The sequence below is a fragment of the Artibeus jamaicensis genome, unplaced genomic scaffold, assembly GCF_021234435.1.
Source record: "Artibeus jamaicensis isolate MK-2021 breed Jamaican fruit bat unplaced genomic scaffold, CSHL_Jam_final contig_335, whole genome shotgun sequence".
NCBI lineage: Eukaryota > Metazoa > Chordata > Mammalia > Chiroptera > Phyllostomidae > Artibeus > Artibeus jamaicensis.
In genome coordinates this window covers 7,614,421-7,633,405 of record NW_026521800.1, presented here as the reverse complement: position 1 = coordinate 7,633,405, position 18,985 = coordinate 7,614,421, and the positions used below count along the sequence as shown (strand labels likewise).

Here is an 18,985-nt window from a genome sequence, read left to right as displayed (position 1 = left end):
AAAAAAAACTTGCGCTCCCCCTCCACCAGCCCCCAGAAAAAAATATCCGAGGGGGCCCTGGCACAGCTTTCCAGAGGTTGTTTGCAGCTTCTCTGTTACTATCTCTAGGAAACGTGTCCTTTATAAACGATGATTAAGCCAATTCAGAACACACAGGAAATCACACACATTGATGCAAGGACCTCCCAGATAGACACTAGCTTTTGGAAAGAAATTTCCAGAACTTGAAAGTGGTGTCAGAACCCTGCTGGGCTCCACTGCCGCTCCGTACTCCCAGGCTCTTGCTGCAGCTTTCTCAGCCAGCCAGGCACAGAAGGCACCACGAAGCAAAGCCACAGGCGTGAGGAGTCTGCTCTGCATCATTCTTGGTCCTTATTATGCCACTGGCATGTCCAAGACATTCTTACACACACACACACACACTTCTTTAAAGATAAAGGAATGTCAAGGGGCACAGCCGGCCCATGCCTCTCTCCCTGAGTGGTCACGTTACTTGAAAACCCTGCCCACACTGGGCAACCGCCTCACTGCTCAGCCGTATCACCACGGCTGCCCTCAGGAGCACAGAGTAGCTTAAAGAAAACTGTTGTGCACACCCGTGAGGAGGAAGGCACTGGAACCATAGGGCTTGGTTTCAAATCCTGGCTCTCCAGCTTGAAAGCTGAGGGAACTTGAGGATTTTACTTAAACTTCTGTGCTTCTGTTTTTCCACTATAAGACAGAAGTAATAATAGTACCTACATAGCAGGGGTTCTGTGAGGATGAAATATTCTCATGTATGGAAATATTTCACACAGTACCTAGTAAGAGTAGTCAGTTAATAACTGTCAGCTACTGCATCATTACCATCTCTGCTACCATCTCCTGCTCCCCACTGTACCAACCTCACCACTTCTTTCTGAACCATACATTTCACTCCAGACCCCTAGACTCCCTCACCCACTCAAGTAAAGTATCTTCATGCTCCCCTCTGGTTACTACTCTGCCTGAAATGTACATCTGTTATCCAGACGAGATCGGGTGCGTTCAGGGTGGTAAGGCCGTAGACTACATCTGTTATCCAAATGCTGTCCTCTTTGCCAGGTCCAGCTCCCCACAGACCCTACAGAGGTATCCACTGGCCAAGAGAACTTTAACAACTATACTTCTCCAAAATCTGTGGGACACTTTGAGGTGCTAATCAGCACAACCCCACCTGTTAGGTTTACTGGGCCCTCCACTCCCCATTTTTTGATGTGTCTTGTAGGCCCAACCCCTCAGGGCTCAGCCCAGAAAGCCCTGAACCTGTATCCTCAGGTTCTTCCTATCTAAACACTGATGGTCAGTAGGAGATAGGGCTGCAGGCTGCTGGTGGTTTTGCTAGATTCTAGCAGCTAGGGAATTGCAATGAATTTAAATTCTTGCTTCGAAAGGGTCTGTTAGGTGCACTGGCCAATTCTTTTAGTTCTAAATTTTCTAGCTAACAACTTCAGCTTTTCTGTTCTGGCACCAACACCAGGACAGAGAAAAGACTCAGTGACAGCAGCTAACACTAACCACTCCTCTTTAGCCAGCAGAGTCTTGCTGTGGCTTCCAAAGGTTTGTGTGCAGGCACAGTGGTACTCACCAGTCAGCAATGCATCCAGTTATTAGGTAGCCAAAGATTAATCCAACCAGTAAGGAGAACTTAGCGATATGGACCTTCCAGGCATTATCACACACAAGATCCCACTAGAGAGGGGCAAATAGAAAATAAATCAGAGAGACACATACACACATGCTGGTGGTAGTCAATCATCAGGGCAAAACAACAACTGCGGTGAGGACCATGACACCATTCACAGCGCCATGTCACATGCACCGTCAAGACTCTCTTCAGTGTTTTTTGGAGGCAGTGCAATGTTTTAGTCTGAGGCAGATTATAAAAGTCTACAGGAAATACCCCCGTGAAATCTGGGGATGTGTGTTGCTTCTGTCCCAGCTACCGCAGGGAACACAGCCTGAGCGCAGGGAGCGGCCAAGGAGTCTGGGGTTCCTGGTCACCAGCGCCATGAGCGTGGCCCAGCAGGGAGGCCTTGACAACTTTTTAACCCCAGATTTCCTAATGGGGTGAGGAAATTATAGACAAGTTTTGTGCTTCCATTTCCCAAACTCCACAAACTTCACACATAGTCTTAAGAATAAAGAGGGTTGATAGCAAATGTTGAAACATCAACTTTAACTAAGCATTCATATTGTTTTCCGTGTACATACCCCTTGTGTTTTCCCATATTCCACTCTGAAGCTATCTGCTCCACTTGGAGAGAAAGCCAATCAGTTATAGGATACAACATTTAGACTGTTTACGATTAAGTTCTATTATTTACTAAACAAATAAAATAACCCTCCAAATGTTCTTTTCTCCTTTTGCGGAAGCAGGAGAGAAACACGTGTTTATTCCCTTCGAAGTGATGTGTGTCCCAGTGGACCCGAGACAGCTAATTCTGGGCTCGAGGGCAAACGACAACAGTGTCTGCAAATGGCACTTTAAAGACAGCAGTCTCCCACCCATGTCCCCACATCGGTGGTATAAATCCCTCTGTCTTGTGGAAAGAAGTGGCTAAAGCTTCCAGTTCTGGTAAAGCATGAGTTCCTCCGGGTCAGTGGGGAGGGGGAGGGAAGAAGCTGGATAGCTTTGAAGTGGGGAGTTAGGAACAGAAGTTCTGGAAGCAGATACAGGATTCGAGGGGGGTGGCATGGGTTATATGGAAGTCTGGGCTCAGATCTGATCTTAGCTCCACCTTCCCTGATATCTTCCCCGTTCTGTCCACCTTGAGACCCAGAGTGTAATGTGGGGGACCCTCAAAGGGCACTGGTAACTCAGGTCAATCTCTGCAAAGTCTGATGGAGACCCCCAGGAGTTCCTAGCTGTGGGTCTCAGCTCCGTGGGCTTTGGGAAAAGCTGGATTTCTACAGTAGACTCAGGAGAAAGGCACCTGGCCTCGACAACACAGGAAGGCAGCTGCCCGGCACATTTTTCCCTGGATTCCTTGAGACACATACTTGCTCACTGGTACCCCCAAGGCATTTCCCACTTTCCAGAGACCTGGGGAGAGTGACTAACTCATCTACATCACCAGCTTACAGACTGATGGCCAGTGCTAGGCCCAGGAAGAAAGGAAATGCTTGCACAGACTGACCGCAAAGGGCCTGGTCAACAGGGGATGGTCTGGGGTGTGTTGCTGTCCACGTTTTTCTATGTGTTTGGGGAGTGGGGCACTGCTGGTTGCATATAACCTTATCATTGAGAATTCAAGTACGGGCATTCTTTAAATGCGTGACTTCTTCCAATGGTCCTCAAAGTGTGGTCTCTGTGATAGCAGCACCTGGGAATGTGTTAGAGATGCAAACTCCTGAGTCCCACCCAGACCTCTGAATGAGAACTTCCAGAGTGAAGTAAGTGGTAGAGGTAGTTTCACAAGCCCTCCAGGTGATTCTGATGCCTGGTCAAGTCTGAGAACCACTGCCCAGACAGGCCCTGCCATTTCCCTGCCATCCTGGAGATGATGAATGAGTTTCACAATCCCAGGCTGAGGTTCAAGGGCAGTGTGCAGCCAAATGCTGCCTGAATCACACACAGCAGTATTCGCTATTCTTGTGTACTGCAAATTCAGGTTGTAAAACTACATCATGACTTAAGTGGGCTTTTGATGGTAAACCTGGAAAACCAACATTCATGTATATATTATTTCTAGGAGAAAACATAATTTAATAATAATCAGCTTTCAGGGTGCAAGCTATAACTTCAGGAATGCAGGCTCTGCCTATACTGTGAGTTACAGCAACACAACTAACAGTATGTGTATATCTGCTTCCCCTGTAGGTTTAGACATTGAAACTGTCCCTGAGTTGCTTCCTCTCCTCACTGCCCAGCACATGAACCTGCACACAAAGTGACTGACTTCAAAAGTTAAGAGCTACATCTATAAGCACAGCCAGCTAACCTGGAAGAGGAAGTGCTCTGACACCTGTAATCATAATAGCACGATCATACCACACCTGCCTGTTCCTCAGCCTGGCACATTCTTGGCAAGAGCGGGGCACACCTGGTCCCAGGCTGCTGCTGAGGAGACACCAGCTGCTGACTCTGTGGCAGAGTCACTGGCTTGAGTCTCTACCCAGCCTTCTCATTGATGAGTTTACTTGAGGTTAAGTGATACAAAGGAGCACAGTAAGCCTATATTATGTGGCCAGAAAATAATAAAACGTTTTTATAAAAGCATTCAGAAAGGTGGGGAAAATTGCCAATACTGTTGTGAACTCAGCCACCTGAATAATAACTCTAGCTGACCTTGGGCAGCCAAGACTCAATTTAGGTGCTACCAAATAAGATGTTCATTGGCCTCCTGAATTCAACCTCTATCAATTAACAACTCTGAAATGGAAGATTAAAACAGTTGAAAGAGACACAGAACCACTTTCACAGGCAGTAAAGAAAGAAAGCCTGGCTGGAAGAGTTTTTAGGCACTGCTGTTCTCAGCCTTGGGCGGGGCCCGGGGGATCTGGGACCAAGCAGCCTTCTGTTACATCAACCCTCTCAATTAGGTACAGAAGCAGACGGCATCTGAGTCCACGTGGGAGCTGACTCCAGGCCCCAGCAGGTTCCCCAAGGTGAGGTTCCTCAGGCCTGGGGCTCTGCCTATCACAACCCCCTTGAAAGCCTGCAGGGCCACCCGGAGGCACATTCCACAAACCCGGAGGGGTGGGGCTCGTGGCACCAGTAAGACAATCCTTTGTTTGACTTCTATGTCTGTAGTTGCAAAAATGTATTGGGAAAAGAAAATATATTCAGATGTATTATCTTCAAGAGAATCTCAGAAGTATGAGGAAGCTCTGAGATTACCTTGTTCTCAAAATTCGTTTGCTCCACTATGGTAATTGATCGTCCTACTAAGCAAAAACTAAGGAATTTTAAAAAATCTAAAGCATGCCAAACCAGGACTTAATGCAAGGGGTTTGCCTCTGACATCACCCTTGTCATCTTCCTCTTCTCACAGCCCCCACACTAGTGGGCCAGCACTTCCAGGAATTTTCCCTTGCACACGTATCCTATACTTCTTCCTCATGCTCCAACTCCACTTGGACAACTTGATTCATGGGCATGTGCTAGGGGTTCAGGCACCATCCTTCTGGTGTATGGGCTGCAAGGCCCATAAAAAAAAACAAAATAAAACACCTTCCACACTCCCTAATAGGTAAAGTTTCAAATGTGATTTAGGTTCTGCCAATCAGCTGCATGACCCAAAATAACTTTCAGTGCACAGCCTAGTTCTAATTTTTGGGATGGTGATTTGAATTAGAAAGTGTGTGAAGCAGGGAGTAAGTGGGACATCCATTCTGCTGGTCAGGTCTGGCAGTAGGACTTGGTCCAGAGTGGCTAAGCTGTAATCTTGGAGCCAGAGGTTACATGGAGACAGAACCCCACTTCCCCAGTCTCCTCACTGTGACTCACTTCTGGGCAGGCCAGTCTAGGGAGCTGCTCTAGGAATCCTCCTAGAAGGCTAGGTAGGCTTCAGCTGCTCCACAATTTACTAAGCACTATTTACCTGTATTCAGTCTCTAGCTCCTCAAATACTTAGTGTGCTTTCAGTTACCTGCAAAGTGAACCTTATTCCCTGATTAAATTCTCCTGGGATAGAACTTGCACAGTTGGGTGTCGCCATCCTCCCTTCCTGAACTAATACGAGAGTCTTGAGGCATTAACTGCAGCCTTCTTCAGATCCATTCCCTACACAGCAATGAAAGCACTTCTCTCATTGGGCCCATTAATACTTCATCAGAAGTTCTAACAAGATCATAAAGGCATTATAGTCACAGCCTCATTTCATAATCGTGGGCTTGCCTTCTTTGCCACTGTCCCAATACCAGGGATGTCTGTGGGGACACCACATGATGCTTGTGAGTCAGGACTAAACAGTGAGAAAATAGACCCTAAGAAATGTTCTCAATTTTAGTTGCACATGTTCCTTAAAAAATAAAAAAAGGCAAAGATTATAGAATATCTAGTTGATTTTTCTCTACCTCCATATTTTTAAGGATATGCTAAAAGAAAGAAAATTGATATTATTTTCAAAGGAATAATCTAATTGTTTAACTTGCTAGAGAAATATCCATCAAGGATGACACATGCACTGGCTCGAAGTGCCCGCAGTGTCATGGATGAGACATGAGACAAATTCACACAGACTACCGAGTCCTGTGGAGGAAAAGGGACAGCACAGCTACTCCCTCAAAAGGGGAGCACCTCGGAGCAGCCTGGCAACTCTCCCGAGGGGAGTGTGTGCTGACCCTCGCCTAGACAGGCTTTTATTGTTTTTTTTGTTGTTGTTTTTTTTTGCACAGGAGTTCAGGTACAACTTATTAATCATTGTCAGAGAGTAAACAGTAGACAGTATACAAAGAACCATTAGGGCTTCTTCTAAGTCAGGGACTATCAGTTAAAATGCTACAGAATTTCAGGAAAATAAACTCATTTCCTGCCTGGGTCTTTATCATGTAACTAAAAGCATTTCTAGCAAAGTGGGCTTCACAGGATTGTTAGGCATTCTTTCTTATGCCGGATCACCCTGGACCCCCCTCTAGACAGGCAAAGGGCTGTACCACCTTCCCTGTCACAGGTTTTCAGGCTTAAGTGGATTAGAGCCAGAAAGCACTTCTCCCAGAGGACATGGGGACTGAGCTATGTCAGAATAGCTGCGGGGCGAGGGTCCATCACTCCCTCTTTGTTGCAGACCCCTGAGTCCTTCCATGATGACCTCCCAAGTGATCGTGTCTGGCTTAGGTTGCCCCTCCTCTGAGGGGTCATACCCATCATAGACTATCCGACCATGCATTGGGGGCAGGAAGGGAAGTAGGTAGAGGTAGCATTTGCTACCAGAGACAAGCTTTGTCTCTTTGTGGCTCACATCCCGGAGGCTGCTCACTCAGCCTTATCTACGGGAGACGGTTACAATTCCTGAAACCAGGCAGAGCGGTTCCCAACAAAGGAAACTAATGAAATTTCTAATGAAGATGGAAAACAAGTGGGAGATAGAAAAATCTCATTTTCAGCACTAATGAATACCATGATAAAGTAAAATGTAAAACAAGAACAGAAAAAGGAAGGGACATAAAAAGGAAGGGACATAAATATAGAGAACAAATGAAGAACATAAACACACTGGAAGGAAACATTACTTATCCAATTGTGAAGTGAAGATGGAATCCCTAAGAATAAAAACTAAGATGAAAAAACTACCTAAGGAAAGACTGACTGATAGATTTGATAAGTTTAACTGTGATTACTTAAGTATTATTGATTTTAATTATTTTTAAAAAGCTATGCATCAAAATATCATAAGCAAAATTGTAAAATATACTGTATGGGATCAAAGTATGCCACCCCCAAAATATGCCACTTTGCATGAGGATGATTTTCAACTGGAGGCAAATGAGAATCAACAGATGCACAAAGAAGCCCTGTCAAAGCCTGGCTTGTCTGACTACAGCGGAGACTTCGGAGAAATGAGGGCTGCCCTAAGTCCCCTCTCCTGGGGGAATTTTATGGCCACGAAGATGATGGGAAGTAATCTTACTAGAATGGCCCTTATTCCCCATTAGTGTCCCTCAGATTTTATCCTCCCAGGCATGCTGCCCCTACAGCTGAATGCCCTTTTCCTCTTTCTTGTTGCTTCACTACCTATTTTTCGTTCTTTTGTTGAGATGCTGTATAAGCCCAAGTTCTAACCTGCCCTTTGCGTCACTCATCACGGAGCCCTCCCACATGCATGCTAGCTGCACATGTTAATAAACTCCGCTTTTTTTGGTTAACCTGTTTTTGTCAGTCTGATTTTCAGGGCCCCAGCCACAGAACCTAGGGAGGGAAAAGGAAAGAGTTTTTTTCCTCCCCTACAATATCCAAAGGATTAATATCCTTAATATGTAAGTATTTACATAACAATATAGACTAATATTCCAACTAGAAATAAGTAAAGCAACCAGACAATTAACAAAATATGAAACAAAATGGCTAAAAATTACTTGGGAAACCCTCAATTCCACTAGTGAAAATCAAAACTTAATATTTTATTTTCTAAAAATAATTTTTAAAAAATTTCCCAAAGATGCAGGAGAAACAAAAAGGTGCAAATCTGTGTTAGGAGTATAAACTAGGCACCGTGGTTCCAGAAGGCAGTTTGGCAACAGGCATGACATGACTTGAAACAGCGAACGCTCCCTATCCCAGCAATTCGCTCCCGCCAACTTCTTCCCAAGGAAAGGATCAGACGCCCGCAAGGGTCCTGGTGCAATGGTATTCGAGGGGTGCAACTTACACGAGAAAAAAAGGGAACTTGACTAAATGTCCAACAATACTATAGAACATTAAAATTTTGCTTTTGAAAACTAATAATTGAGGGGGAAAAAGGTTCACTATATAACGGTACAAGAACGCCTCAGAATAAAAAAGCAGTAAATAGATGTTTATGTATGCAGAGGAAATTAGAAGACAACATTCCACAATATTTGAAGTAATTGTCTCTGGAGGGTTGAATTAAGACAGTTTTATTTTCAGCTTTATACTTTTGACTTTTCCTAACTTTCTACAGTTAATTTATAAACCTTGTAATGAGAGAAAAAATATATAGGTAAATGCAATGTAAACTACCATGGTGGTAGGTAGAAGTGATGTTGGCAAGGGTAAGACAAAATAATAAAAAATAAAAAATAACAACCTAAGCCTTTTCTACCTTTTCAGAAACATGCATTTTATCACAATCTAAGAATTTGGGCCTAGAGAAAGCTTGTTTGGAAAGTGACTGGGGACAAACCAGGTCTTTGTAGCCTGAAGTTCACTTATGTTAATGCATACTGACTAAGGCAAAAAAAATTTTTAGAGAACTAAATGAAAAATCTCCCCCAAGTTTCATCCTTTGTAGTGGAGATCCCCACTGAGCCGGTGCCATTAGAAACCAGGAGGGTTTTACCAGTCACTGTGCAAGTAAGTCAGCTGCGAACAGCCTAAGTACAGATGGCTAAGAAAAAAGGATGACACATTTCTGCTCAGCACCACAAAGGAGATAATACTCCCTAAAATTTCAAAAGCTTAAATAAAACAAAATTCCTTAATGAGTTGGAGAAATTTAAAGAAATATCAGGTGAGCATTCTTCTGCAACCATTTTTCCTCCTCAAGTGGTATTTCAGCAGCTTAAAGCACTTTTTTATACCATGGTCTTGCCATACCTTGCATTTCTTAACTAGAAACAGTGGAAACAGCCAGACAACAGAGAAATGCACACTCTTGGACACACAGGCTGACCCCACACGATTGGTCACAGACAGACAGAAGGAGCATTGCACAAACTGGACTGATGAAGCACATTAGCTATGGTCAGCTTCTCAATGTTTAGGCAGCTATGCTATCCTGTGTTTTTCAAATATTTTTTATCTAGCAATATAAAAACTTTTCTTCCTAAAAGATTCTATCAAAATTTAAGCTATACCATGTGTTTTGAAAATTATTCTCTACTTTTTGCCCCAAAGCCCATCCTCCAATTTTAGGAGGTTCACTTTCAACAGTAGCCAACGCAGCTGCTTGTGAGAGCTGGCAGCCTTGCAAGCTTCCTTAATGACATAATGAACGTCCTTGCCAGGTTCCGTGGGAGAATTTTTTAAGTTTTGCTTGATGCTCAAATTGCTCCTCACCTTTTTTTTCCCAACTTAATGCCAAAAAGGCACGTTGAGGAAGATAGTTGTACCACAATCTACTGCAGGGGTGTCAAACTCATTTTCACCAGGGGCCACACCAGCCCTGTGGTTGCCTTCAAAGGGCCAAATGTAATTTTAGGACTGTATAAATGTAACTACTCCTTAACTGGGTGCAAGGAGCTCAGCCCTGCCGCCGGGCAGAAACAAGGTGCCCGCCAGCCTGTGTTTGCCCCCTGTGCTCTGCTGCAAGCCTCCTCATGCTAAGATGGAAGGCACAGCTGACTGGCCAATCTGTATTCCCACACATTTTCGGGAAAACCGCTCTGAACCACAGCATTAAAGCTGCTTAATTTCTTAAACTTCACGTCATCCCACTTTTGACTAATGTAGTAATCTGGGGTTCATTCTAACCCCCTCACACAATGATCTTCATGTTCTTTTTTTCTTCCAATGACAACTCCTATCGCCTGCTTCCTTGGCTGCCATGCTCTCTTACTGGCGGAGGAGAAATAGAAAATACACTGCTTCAGTTACTGGCATTGGGGGCTTTCCAGTTCTTACTGAATTTGAGCATTTTTCAAAGGGCAAGTTTCATCTGTCATAGTGGAAAGGGAAAGAGAAAAATAACCACCCAAACAGGCCCAAGGTAGCCGATGTGGGATTACCTTTGGGAGGACAATACTGGGAGGCACTCTTTTTTCCCTTTACTTTTTCTTAGAGGAAATAAAAGATATGTATAACTTTAAGCAGAAGTTTACATTATTGAATGTTACTAATTTGGTACAATGCCCTCGACAGCATTTGGGGAGGCTGAAAACATATCCCATGAGGCAGTAAAGATTATAAGCAATGCCCTTTTCATGCCTAAAACCTTGGCAAGTTACTCCAAAGTCTGCAATGCATATTTTACTAATGGCCCTCACCAACTACCTCTAAAAAGGGAAATTAAAAGTGAATGCTATAAAAGAGGTTTATTGCAAAACCAGGGGAAAAAAAGAAAGAAAGAAAAGCAACCTCACAGCCCTGAGCATTAAACAGGAGGAAACACTCATGCCCTTAGTGAATATCAGAACACAGGCTTCCAGCACACTAATTTATACTGAGTAACTTGAAGACCCTTAACTTGAGAAACTGAAGTTGTTTCATGTGCTAATAGAAGATATCCTTTGGTATAATCAAGTGCATGAGCAAAACTGGACTATAACATTAACATCTAAAATGGTCTCACTAATTCTGGAAAGGAGCCAATGTTCAAGGGGAACATTTGAAATTAGGATCAGAAAATTCTTGGAATGAGAAGGACCGATGATTGTTCAGGTGTGATCAATCCTGCAAGAACTCAGAGGCAGAAGGAAAATCATCTTTCGTTTGCTAGAAACAAATGCCTCAATCCCTTCCCAATGCCTGGCAGGCTATGACCCTGACTTTAACACAGCCCTGTTAAGCTCCCTTTATGACCCGACTCACCTCTGTCATCTGTCACCCCCTCACCCCGTTCACATGCTCACCCCTCTGCCGCCAGCCCTCCCCTGAGCCAGCCCCGCCAAAGTACTCTCCAGTTCCTAAAGAGCCTCACTGCCCTTTGCTGCCTCACTCTTCAGTGTCTGCCTCACAATTTCCACACACCCCCAATTTTTCTGGGTCAATGGCTATTCAAGAGATAAAGTTCATTTCACCAAAATTATTTAACATTGCATATCACCTAGGTTAGGGTCAGAGAGTACGGCAGGCTTTCGTGCATTTTTTTCTTTTAATAAGCATCAAAGGTATTAATTACCTTTGAAAGCATGCAATTAAGGAAAAGGGTACAAAATTACAAAGATTCAAATGAATATATTCCCAAATTTCTATCAAGTTTAATAAACTCAATTGAGGGGATCTCTTTTTCTGAGGCTGGACCTGGTGACCCTTCTCTATACTTCTATGCCATCCTGTACTCTTGAGAAACTCCCAGACTATTTATCACAATTTTTATAATTGCTGGCTGTTTATAAGTCTGACTTTCACTAGCTCAGGGGTTAGCAAACTGCAGCCTGCTAACCGAATACAGCCCTGACACTTGTTTTGAAAGTAAAGTTTTATTGGAATTACGCAGAGTTGAGTAGTTACAACAGAGATCATATGGCCTGCAAAGCCAAAAACATTTACTATTTGGCCCTTCATAGGAAGTCTGCCAACCCCAGCACCAGAGAGCATTCCTCAAAGAAAGGAACCAGGCCTTATTTCTATTCCCCTGGTCCCTAAGCCAATGTGTGGCATAAGGAAGGGACAAAGGGACAGTGTCATGTAGAAACTGCCACTCCCAGAAGTCAAAGGCTTTTTGCATCTGCATGTGTTCACTGTGCGAAGCATCTTAATCCTTTTTCCTCTGTGATTAGAATTTAATTTAAATAATTAATACATAATTATTATACAAAATTTATATAGGCAATTTAGTTTTTAAATGTTTCCCCCAAACTTTTCACTATCAGTTATTTTCCCCCGGAGAAAGATAATTCTAGCTTTATTATAAAAGCCAACAGAATATTGGTTACAGAGAAATTTATTTAAAACAATGAGTAATTCTCTCTTTATAGAACAAATCTGTTATATAAGTTGGGCACTGTTCTAAGAAGAAAGGAAACAAAGATTTGTTAAGTACCCACCATGGTCCAGGCACTCTGCTGATTGCTCTGACTAAGCTCTTTCACTCAGCCACCACTGCAGGCCTACGACACAGATGTGATTACCAGTGTGTCCATTTCACAGGTGAGGAAACTGAGACCAAGACAGGTGAAGCAAGTAGTCTAAGGCGAAATGGCTTTTAAGTAAATCCATTTCTGATTAAAACAGGTTCTTTCCCCCAATAAACTCAAAGAAACAGCCCAAGTTTATGCAAATAAAAACAATTCACTTGTTTATATTAAATTGTTACAGGTTATAGCATTTGTGTTGCCAGGTATTTGATAAACTTCATGTACATGGAGGCCCAGCGTTATAGAAGTGCAACAGGCTCTGCTGTTATTCATTGTTACAGTGACCAAACGAAAATAACTTATAAAGTGCCTGTGAACAGCAGGCATTTAATACGTGGCACCTATTAAAAATATCACAGTACCTTATTTGTCATAGAATTTTAATGCTGAAATGCTGGAAAAAGCCAAGGTCAACCTCCCACTTTTAACAACAAGAAACCTGAAGCCCAGAGAGGTGATGTGACACTCAAAATAACAAAGCCTGAAGCTGACCCACACGTGGGCAGAGCCCAGGTCTCCTTGGGCACAGTCGTGCACCCCAGGCTCCCATGGAAAATCTCATTTCCTGACCACTCCCCCCTCCCCCCATGCACAGGGACAAGTGGTTCTCCCGCACACCTCACCCGTCAGTTACTGCCGAGCAAGACAATAAAAAGAAACTGCAATTCCTACCCTCCTGGTCATTCTGTCTGCCTTCACTCTAGTCCAAAACGCTTACAGCATAAAGGATTTTTAAAAAATTAACTCAACATTTTAATTGAGACCAACTCTTGGGCCTCCTGTCAAATAGTCATCTCTTTTATAATTTATGAATCAGAGTAGTTGAGAAGCCAAACCAGTTTTTCTCCTGTTTCAACTGGTTTAATCATCTTGAAAGGACATGAATGATATGAAGTAAAAAGGCCTCTTCAAGCAAGGATGTTGTCTGTCTTGTCCAACTCAAACTGGAAACTAGTACAACTGGAAACAGCTGACACCAATCTACTAAAATAAAGGTCCACAAAACCCTCAGGCTGTACCCGGCCCACACTGTGTCCCAAAGTTACTGAACTCAACAAATGGTCTAACAGAAGTGGGGCACGCTTTTTTGAACTTTTACCCATTTGGTCTTTGTCTTCATTGCACTTGACCTGGGCTACAGCTCACCATCATCTCTGAGGAAGAGCATCACAGACAAACAAGAGCCTGGAGGGGGCGAGGAACTTAGGGACCGACATGGGGGCTGAGCCCAGGGCCCAAATGCTGCTGTCAAGAGCAACTGGGCATCATGGTGAGAGCGCGGATTCTGACTCAGATGGACCGAGATTCTTGGTAGCTTTCCCTCGATGGTCCTGTGACCCTGGGCAAGTTATTTCACCTCTTGGGTCTTCAGCTGCAACAGCTATGATACAGGAGTCACAAACCCTGTAATACAGGTTTGTCATGAGTCCAAAATAATGTAAAGTGTCTAGTGTAGTAACTGACACAAGGTGATTATGACTCATTAATTTTGCCAGTCATTTAAGCAGCTCCTTGGGGGCTTATGTATGATGGTAAGTAACATTTGAATATGAGAAGAAAAAAACTGCTTTCAAAAAGGACTTTGACATTGGAAGTCTGCATTGTTCATTTAGCCTTACTCCTAACTGATCTGAACTAAGAGGTATGCTACCAGTTTACATCCTGTCTGCATAGCCAGCACCAGAAGAACAAGTGGGGGAGGTAGGTACAGAGGGTGCCCCCAGGGTCCTGCTGTATTCACAGCTAGGGAATGCGGCTGAGGGGAGAACAGGCTCAGTTCCATACCGGGTTCTCCAGGCCTTTCCCATCCTTCACCGGAGCTCAGGATGCCCTTCACTTTGACCTCCCAGCAGCACACTGAGAACAGCAGCACAGTGCCATTTCCCAGACTTCCCACAATCGTTCATTAAATATACTATTTCTCTCACCAAAATGAAAAAAAAGTAGGTTGGTTCTCAGGAGCTAACAACACTCCTATATCTAAAAGGGTGTTTTTAAATTTTTTCCTTGAACTAACTATTAATCTCTTAAAAACACCGCACTTAACTGGCAATGCGACGGCAAAATGTGACTGTGCAGTCTGTTTCTGCAGAGAGCACGGTGTGTTGGTGCAGTCCCCGGGGGCAGGTGGGCAAGAAGGGTGGCTGAGCCCCAGGGAGCTGAGAGAGAACAGGGTCTTCACCTTCTACTCTGGGTGCCTCTGACATCCTGGGGAATATGTTAACTGACATACAGTTAGTTCATCAAGGTATTTCCTCAAATAAATCTCAAAATCATCCTTAAGGCAAAGCCAGAACCATCTCCCTGAAGAGTACTGCTCACTGCTGTGAACCAACTCTCCTGAGGACAGACCCCAGGAACCCACTGAGGGCCTGGCCAGATGTGTGGGAAATGAAGATGGAAGTGGAAATGGAGAATATACTACACAATTCAAACCCCAGCAAGAAGAGAGAGGGGAGGGCAGAGACCCTCTGAGCCAAAGTAGCTGCCACGTCACCAAGTCAGGGCCCTCGGATAGTCTGCAAAGTGGCCCTCCAGCTCCACTGCGCTGCCCTCCATCCTCCAGGTTGGAGAATGATCCAGGACTTTGTACTGGTGGCGGGGCCTCAGACAACCAGCTGCAGGGAAGACGTCCTCCTGCTGCTGCTGGATTTGGAATCATAGCACGTAGAAACCAATGGGGAAGCCCCTTACGAGGAACATGATAAGCAACTGTTTTGCTTCTGATGATTTTTTTTGAAAACCCTGGTCCTTCTGCTATAGTACAATATTAAATGCAATCAGTATTTGTGATTCCCTGGGCATGGCCTTGCTTAGCTAAGCCAGGGCACCTGGATTCTATCCCAGCCCTATGGCATGCTCTGAAAAGGTATAGTTCACAGACAATCCAAAATAATGCTCCCTACTAACCACTGATTCAACAGAGCAGACTTAACAAAGCTTTTCGCAGGTCGACCACTTCTCCCATTAGGTATCCCTCACTCTTTCTCCCTCTGTAAGGCAGGGGTGTCAAACTCATTTTCACCAGGGGCCACATCAGCCTCATGGTTGCTTTCAAAGGGCTGAATGTAATTTTAGAATTGTGTAAATGTAACTAGTCCTTAACAGTTAAGGAAGAACTTGGCACTGCCGCCGGGTAGAAACAAGGTGCTGGGCTGGATAAAACAAGGTGGAGGGCCGGATTCGGCCCATGGGCCTTGTGTTTGCCACCTGTGTCTCAGTAGAAGGTACTGGAGCAACCACTTCCTTCCTGTATATTCTCAGTCCAAGGGAACATAATCTCAAGGAAATTCTTTCCAGAGTCCAGACCTCCCTGTACAACATTTTCTCTCAGTTGGAGAGGCCGTTTCTTGCCATGAGACACCCATTCTCTTCAGAGTTGCCTCTGAGTGGAGAAGTACAGGAGACATTGCTCACAAAAGAGGAATAGTAACCATAACTTCTTACCTCACATGGTCACCTGCTCCCTCATCCTGTGCCTTCAACTTCACACAATGGTCAAGGCAGATGACCCCAAGTTCTGTCCTCCTGCAAAATGGTTTTTTCCCCTCTATGTCACTGGCCAACAGCCAGCATCCTGATCCAGGCTGCTGGGACCTCATGCACATTTGTAGAGAATGGTGCAGCTTCGGTGTTTAATGACTGTTTGGTCACCTACTGAGTGCCAGAGCCCAGGGAAGCAGCAGTGCAGAAAGTGCTGCCTTCACTGCTGAGGTCAGGGTGTGAGTGCAGAGAACAGGCCGTGCATCAGAACTGACAAGAGTGAGAAGTAACAGGCTGCGACAGTGGATGCATACGCTGGGCCGTGGGAACAGAGGAGCCCAAGGTTGTTTCGGTGCACTTTAGTAGTCACTTTCTCTTCTAATTTCCAAGCCTTGGACAGGCATGGGACTGGGTGGTGAGAAGACAGTTCCTTGCACTGGAAGAGACTAGAGCTGTGGAGGAGGGAGGGGGCGTGCACTGGGGCCAGACACTGAGAGCACAGGGTGGAGACATGCAGGGGGCAGCTCCTGCAGGGAACCTGCATACCATGCTGCAGGGTGGAGAATTTATCAGAAACAACTTTTAAATAGAATTAAATGTTCACTGAAATGAAACCTTATTTTGGCTTTTGCTTGATGCTGCTGCTGTCAGAAATACAAAAATATACGACCTATAGCTGCAGGCTGTTGGTCAATAGGCTGAAGGACATGGATAAACCCAAAGGAGGATTATCCCTGTCAGTCACTGATACCCTGGTGTGAACTGCTTCTCTCTCTTAGGTAAGATTAGTTGTTCAGGTGTTTCAGAAAGTAGGACTAGAATGAGGAAATTTTGAGAAAGAGGGCATTTTAGGGTACCTAGGAACTACACCTAAATAAGGAGATGTTGAATAGCTGGGTGTGATGCAGGGCTAAAGGAAGACGGGTTCTGAAAGTGAGAAAACAGAGCAGCCGAGTGTCCATGGCTCAGCTGGCTGGCCACACACCGTGAAGACAGTCACTGCCAGGGCTGATCTTAATCGCACCCTGTGAACTGCCAATGCTTCTTGTTCTAAAGGTTAAAACTAATGGTCAGAAAATTGCGGTTCGCTGTATGAGGCACAGTAGTCGTCTGTACGACTGCAGACAAGGACTCATATTACATGTGTGTTTCAAAGCACACACACTGCTGAGGAGCCTGAACATCGACCATTTCATTTAATCCCCATGGGATGATGCAGTAAGTGTCACCTCCACTTTGCAAATTAGGTTCCAAGAGGCTTCGCAGTGGTAACGCGGCAATGCTGGGATTCAGATCAGGGTCCTCTGCACTGTGCTGCGTGACAGGCTCCCCACCTCTGCTCCTGGACCTCAGTGGGAGCAGCACCTGCCGCTAAAGGGCCCTGGCCCTGCTGAAGGCCCCCTGGCTTCTTCAGAACACCCAGCATTGGAGGTGCAGTTGACTGTGAGGCTGTGAAGAAACGTACACTGAAACTCGTTTTTAAAATGTCTTTTTATCAAATCATGTGACTACTTTAACAAAACCTAAAGGAACCAAGCGTTTCTGCTGCGGTGCATAACTAGTCTTCTAAACACAAAATACCTAAGTGTTGGGAGAACTTTCAGTATTTATTCTCCTGTATTTATTCTCCGACTCAGTAATTTCAACAGCCATCATGATAAATGTATCATTTATGCTGAACACTGTGGGACCTCCAATCTTCACTGCTATCTCAATAGAAGCCCACCACCAGTTGCCTACCCTGCTTTGAAAGAAATGCAGTTCAACTTGGGATGACCAGTGTGCATGAGCACAAACAAGCATAAGCAAGCACGAACACACTTCCTGACACTTGCTGAGTGATTTGTAAACAGAGAAATGGGAAAATCCTGCTTAAAAGCCACATCTTTCGTATACTTAAAAACATGGGAAATGTCTGACTGCATTTCATTGCTTCCTTTATGGTTCTTGGACAGGCACTGAGAAGTTGGGAGGGCTGACTCTCCTTGCACTCACTCCTTCCTGCTGGGAAATACTCCTCTAGTTCCTTCCTGAACCCAGTGCAGGGGACAAATAGGATCCTGCAGGGCAGGTTCCATAAGAAGAGAACTCCCCTTGCCTGGGCCTCTAGGAACTGGGCGGTGCTGCGCTCCACATTCAGCTGTGGGCTGAGCGATAGAAGAGGCTCCATCTGTTTTTGTCTGGGGCTTTGCTCCAGGTCCTTTAACCCCTGAGCTGCCTGCCCTCACAAGGCTGACCCAGATCTTCTTAAAGAAGGAAATGAGCAGGAGGTTCTCCTCAAGGACCCCACATAGCAGGAGGTGGCTACAGGCAGGAGTACTGGTTGCTCAAAGCCACTCCCCTGTTTACAGGACACAGGATGAAACGTCAGCACACCTAGTTAACTGCCCTCGGGTGACAGGACAGCAGCTGACTGGCAACACCGTTTCCGGGTGTGGCTTCTCCCTGCTCACACACACTCCTGCCACCATTGCCATTCCTGGGGCCTCCTGCTCCACGCTGGGAGTGGTTCACCGCAGCTGCGGGGCTGCAGCTGTCTGGGGCAGGGAAGCAGGTACTGGATTCCTGCCCCTTAAAGGCGGTAGCCTCCTCCCCCACATGCACGCTGCCATCCTGCTTCCCGCTCCTAAAAAGAAAAGAGAAAGAAGGGAGCTTACCTAGATGAAAAAAAGTCAAGATTTTTTACTAGCTACTCTGACCTTGTCAATCAACTTTTAAATATTAGAATTGGAAGGTAATAAGAGGTAGAAAGGATTTACAGAATGTGGAGTATAATCTTCATGACAATCTACGCATCATAGTCACAAACTGGAAACAACCTGAATGTGCACAGCAGGGAAAGAAGTGAACAAATTGTGGTAACACACACAAAGGAATGCTACTGAGCAAAAAAAAAAAAAAAAAAAAAAAAAAAAGGGACAGTTGTTCATTTACAGTAACATGGGCAAATTTCAAAGACGGTGCTGAAAGTGAGCAGACACCAAACTCTACACACGGTAGCATCCCATTTCTAGAACATTCTGAACCAGGTGTAACTAAGCTGTGGTGGTGACAATAAAAGCAC

At 44.8% G+C, this 18,985-nt stretch overlaps 1 protein-coding gene across 4 annotated transcripts in view; it reads right to left on the bottom strand.

Moving 5' to 3' along the window:
* The window catches only part of SLC22A23 (solute carrier family 22 member 23), a 188,127-nt gene that overhangs the window by 149,061 nt on the left and 20,081 nt on the right, over positions 1-18,985 (bottom strand). Inside the window, exon 2 of one of the 4 annotated variants that reach the window (XM_053664087.1) lies at positions 1,607-1,710. The exons of 2 other annotated variants lie outside the window; for them this stretch is intronic. In XM_053664087.1, coding sequence (XP_053520062.1) covers positions 1,607-1,710 — 104 coding nt within the window. Of the gene's footprint in view, positions 1-1,606; positions 1,711-11,248; positions 18,548-18,985 lie in introns of those variants that run through there. One more of the 4 variants, XM_053664091.1, reaches the window with a different exon arrangement.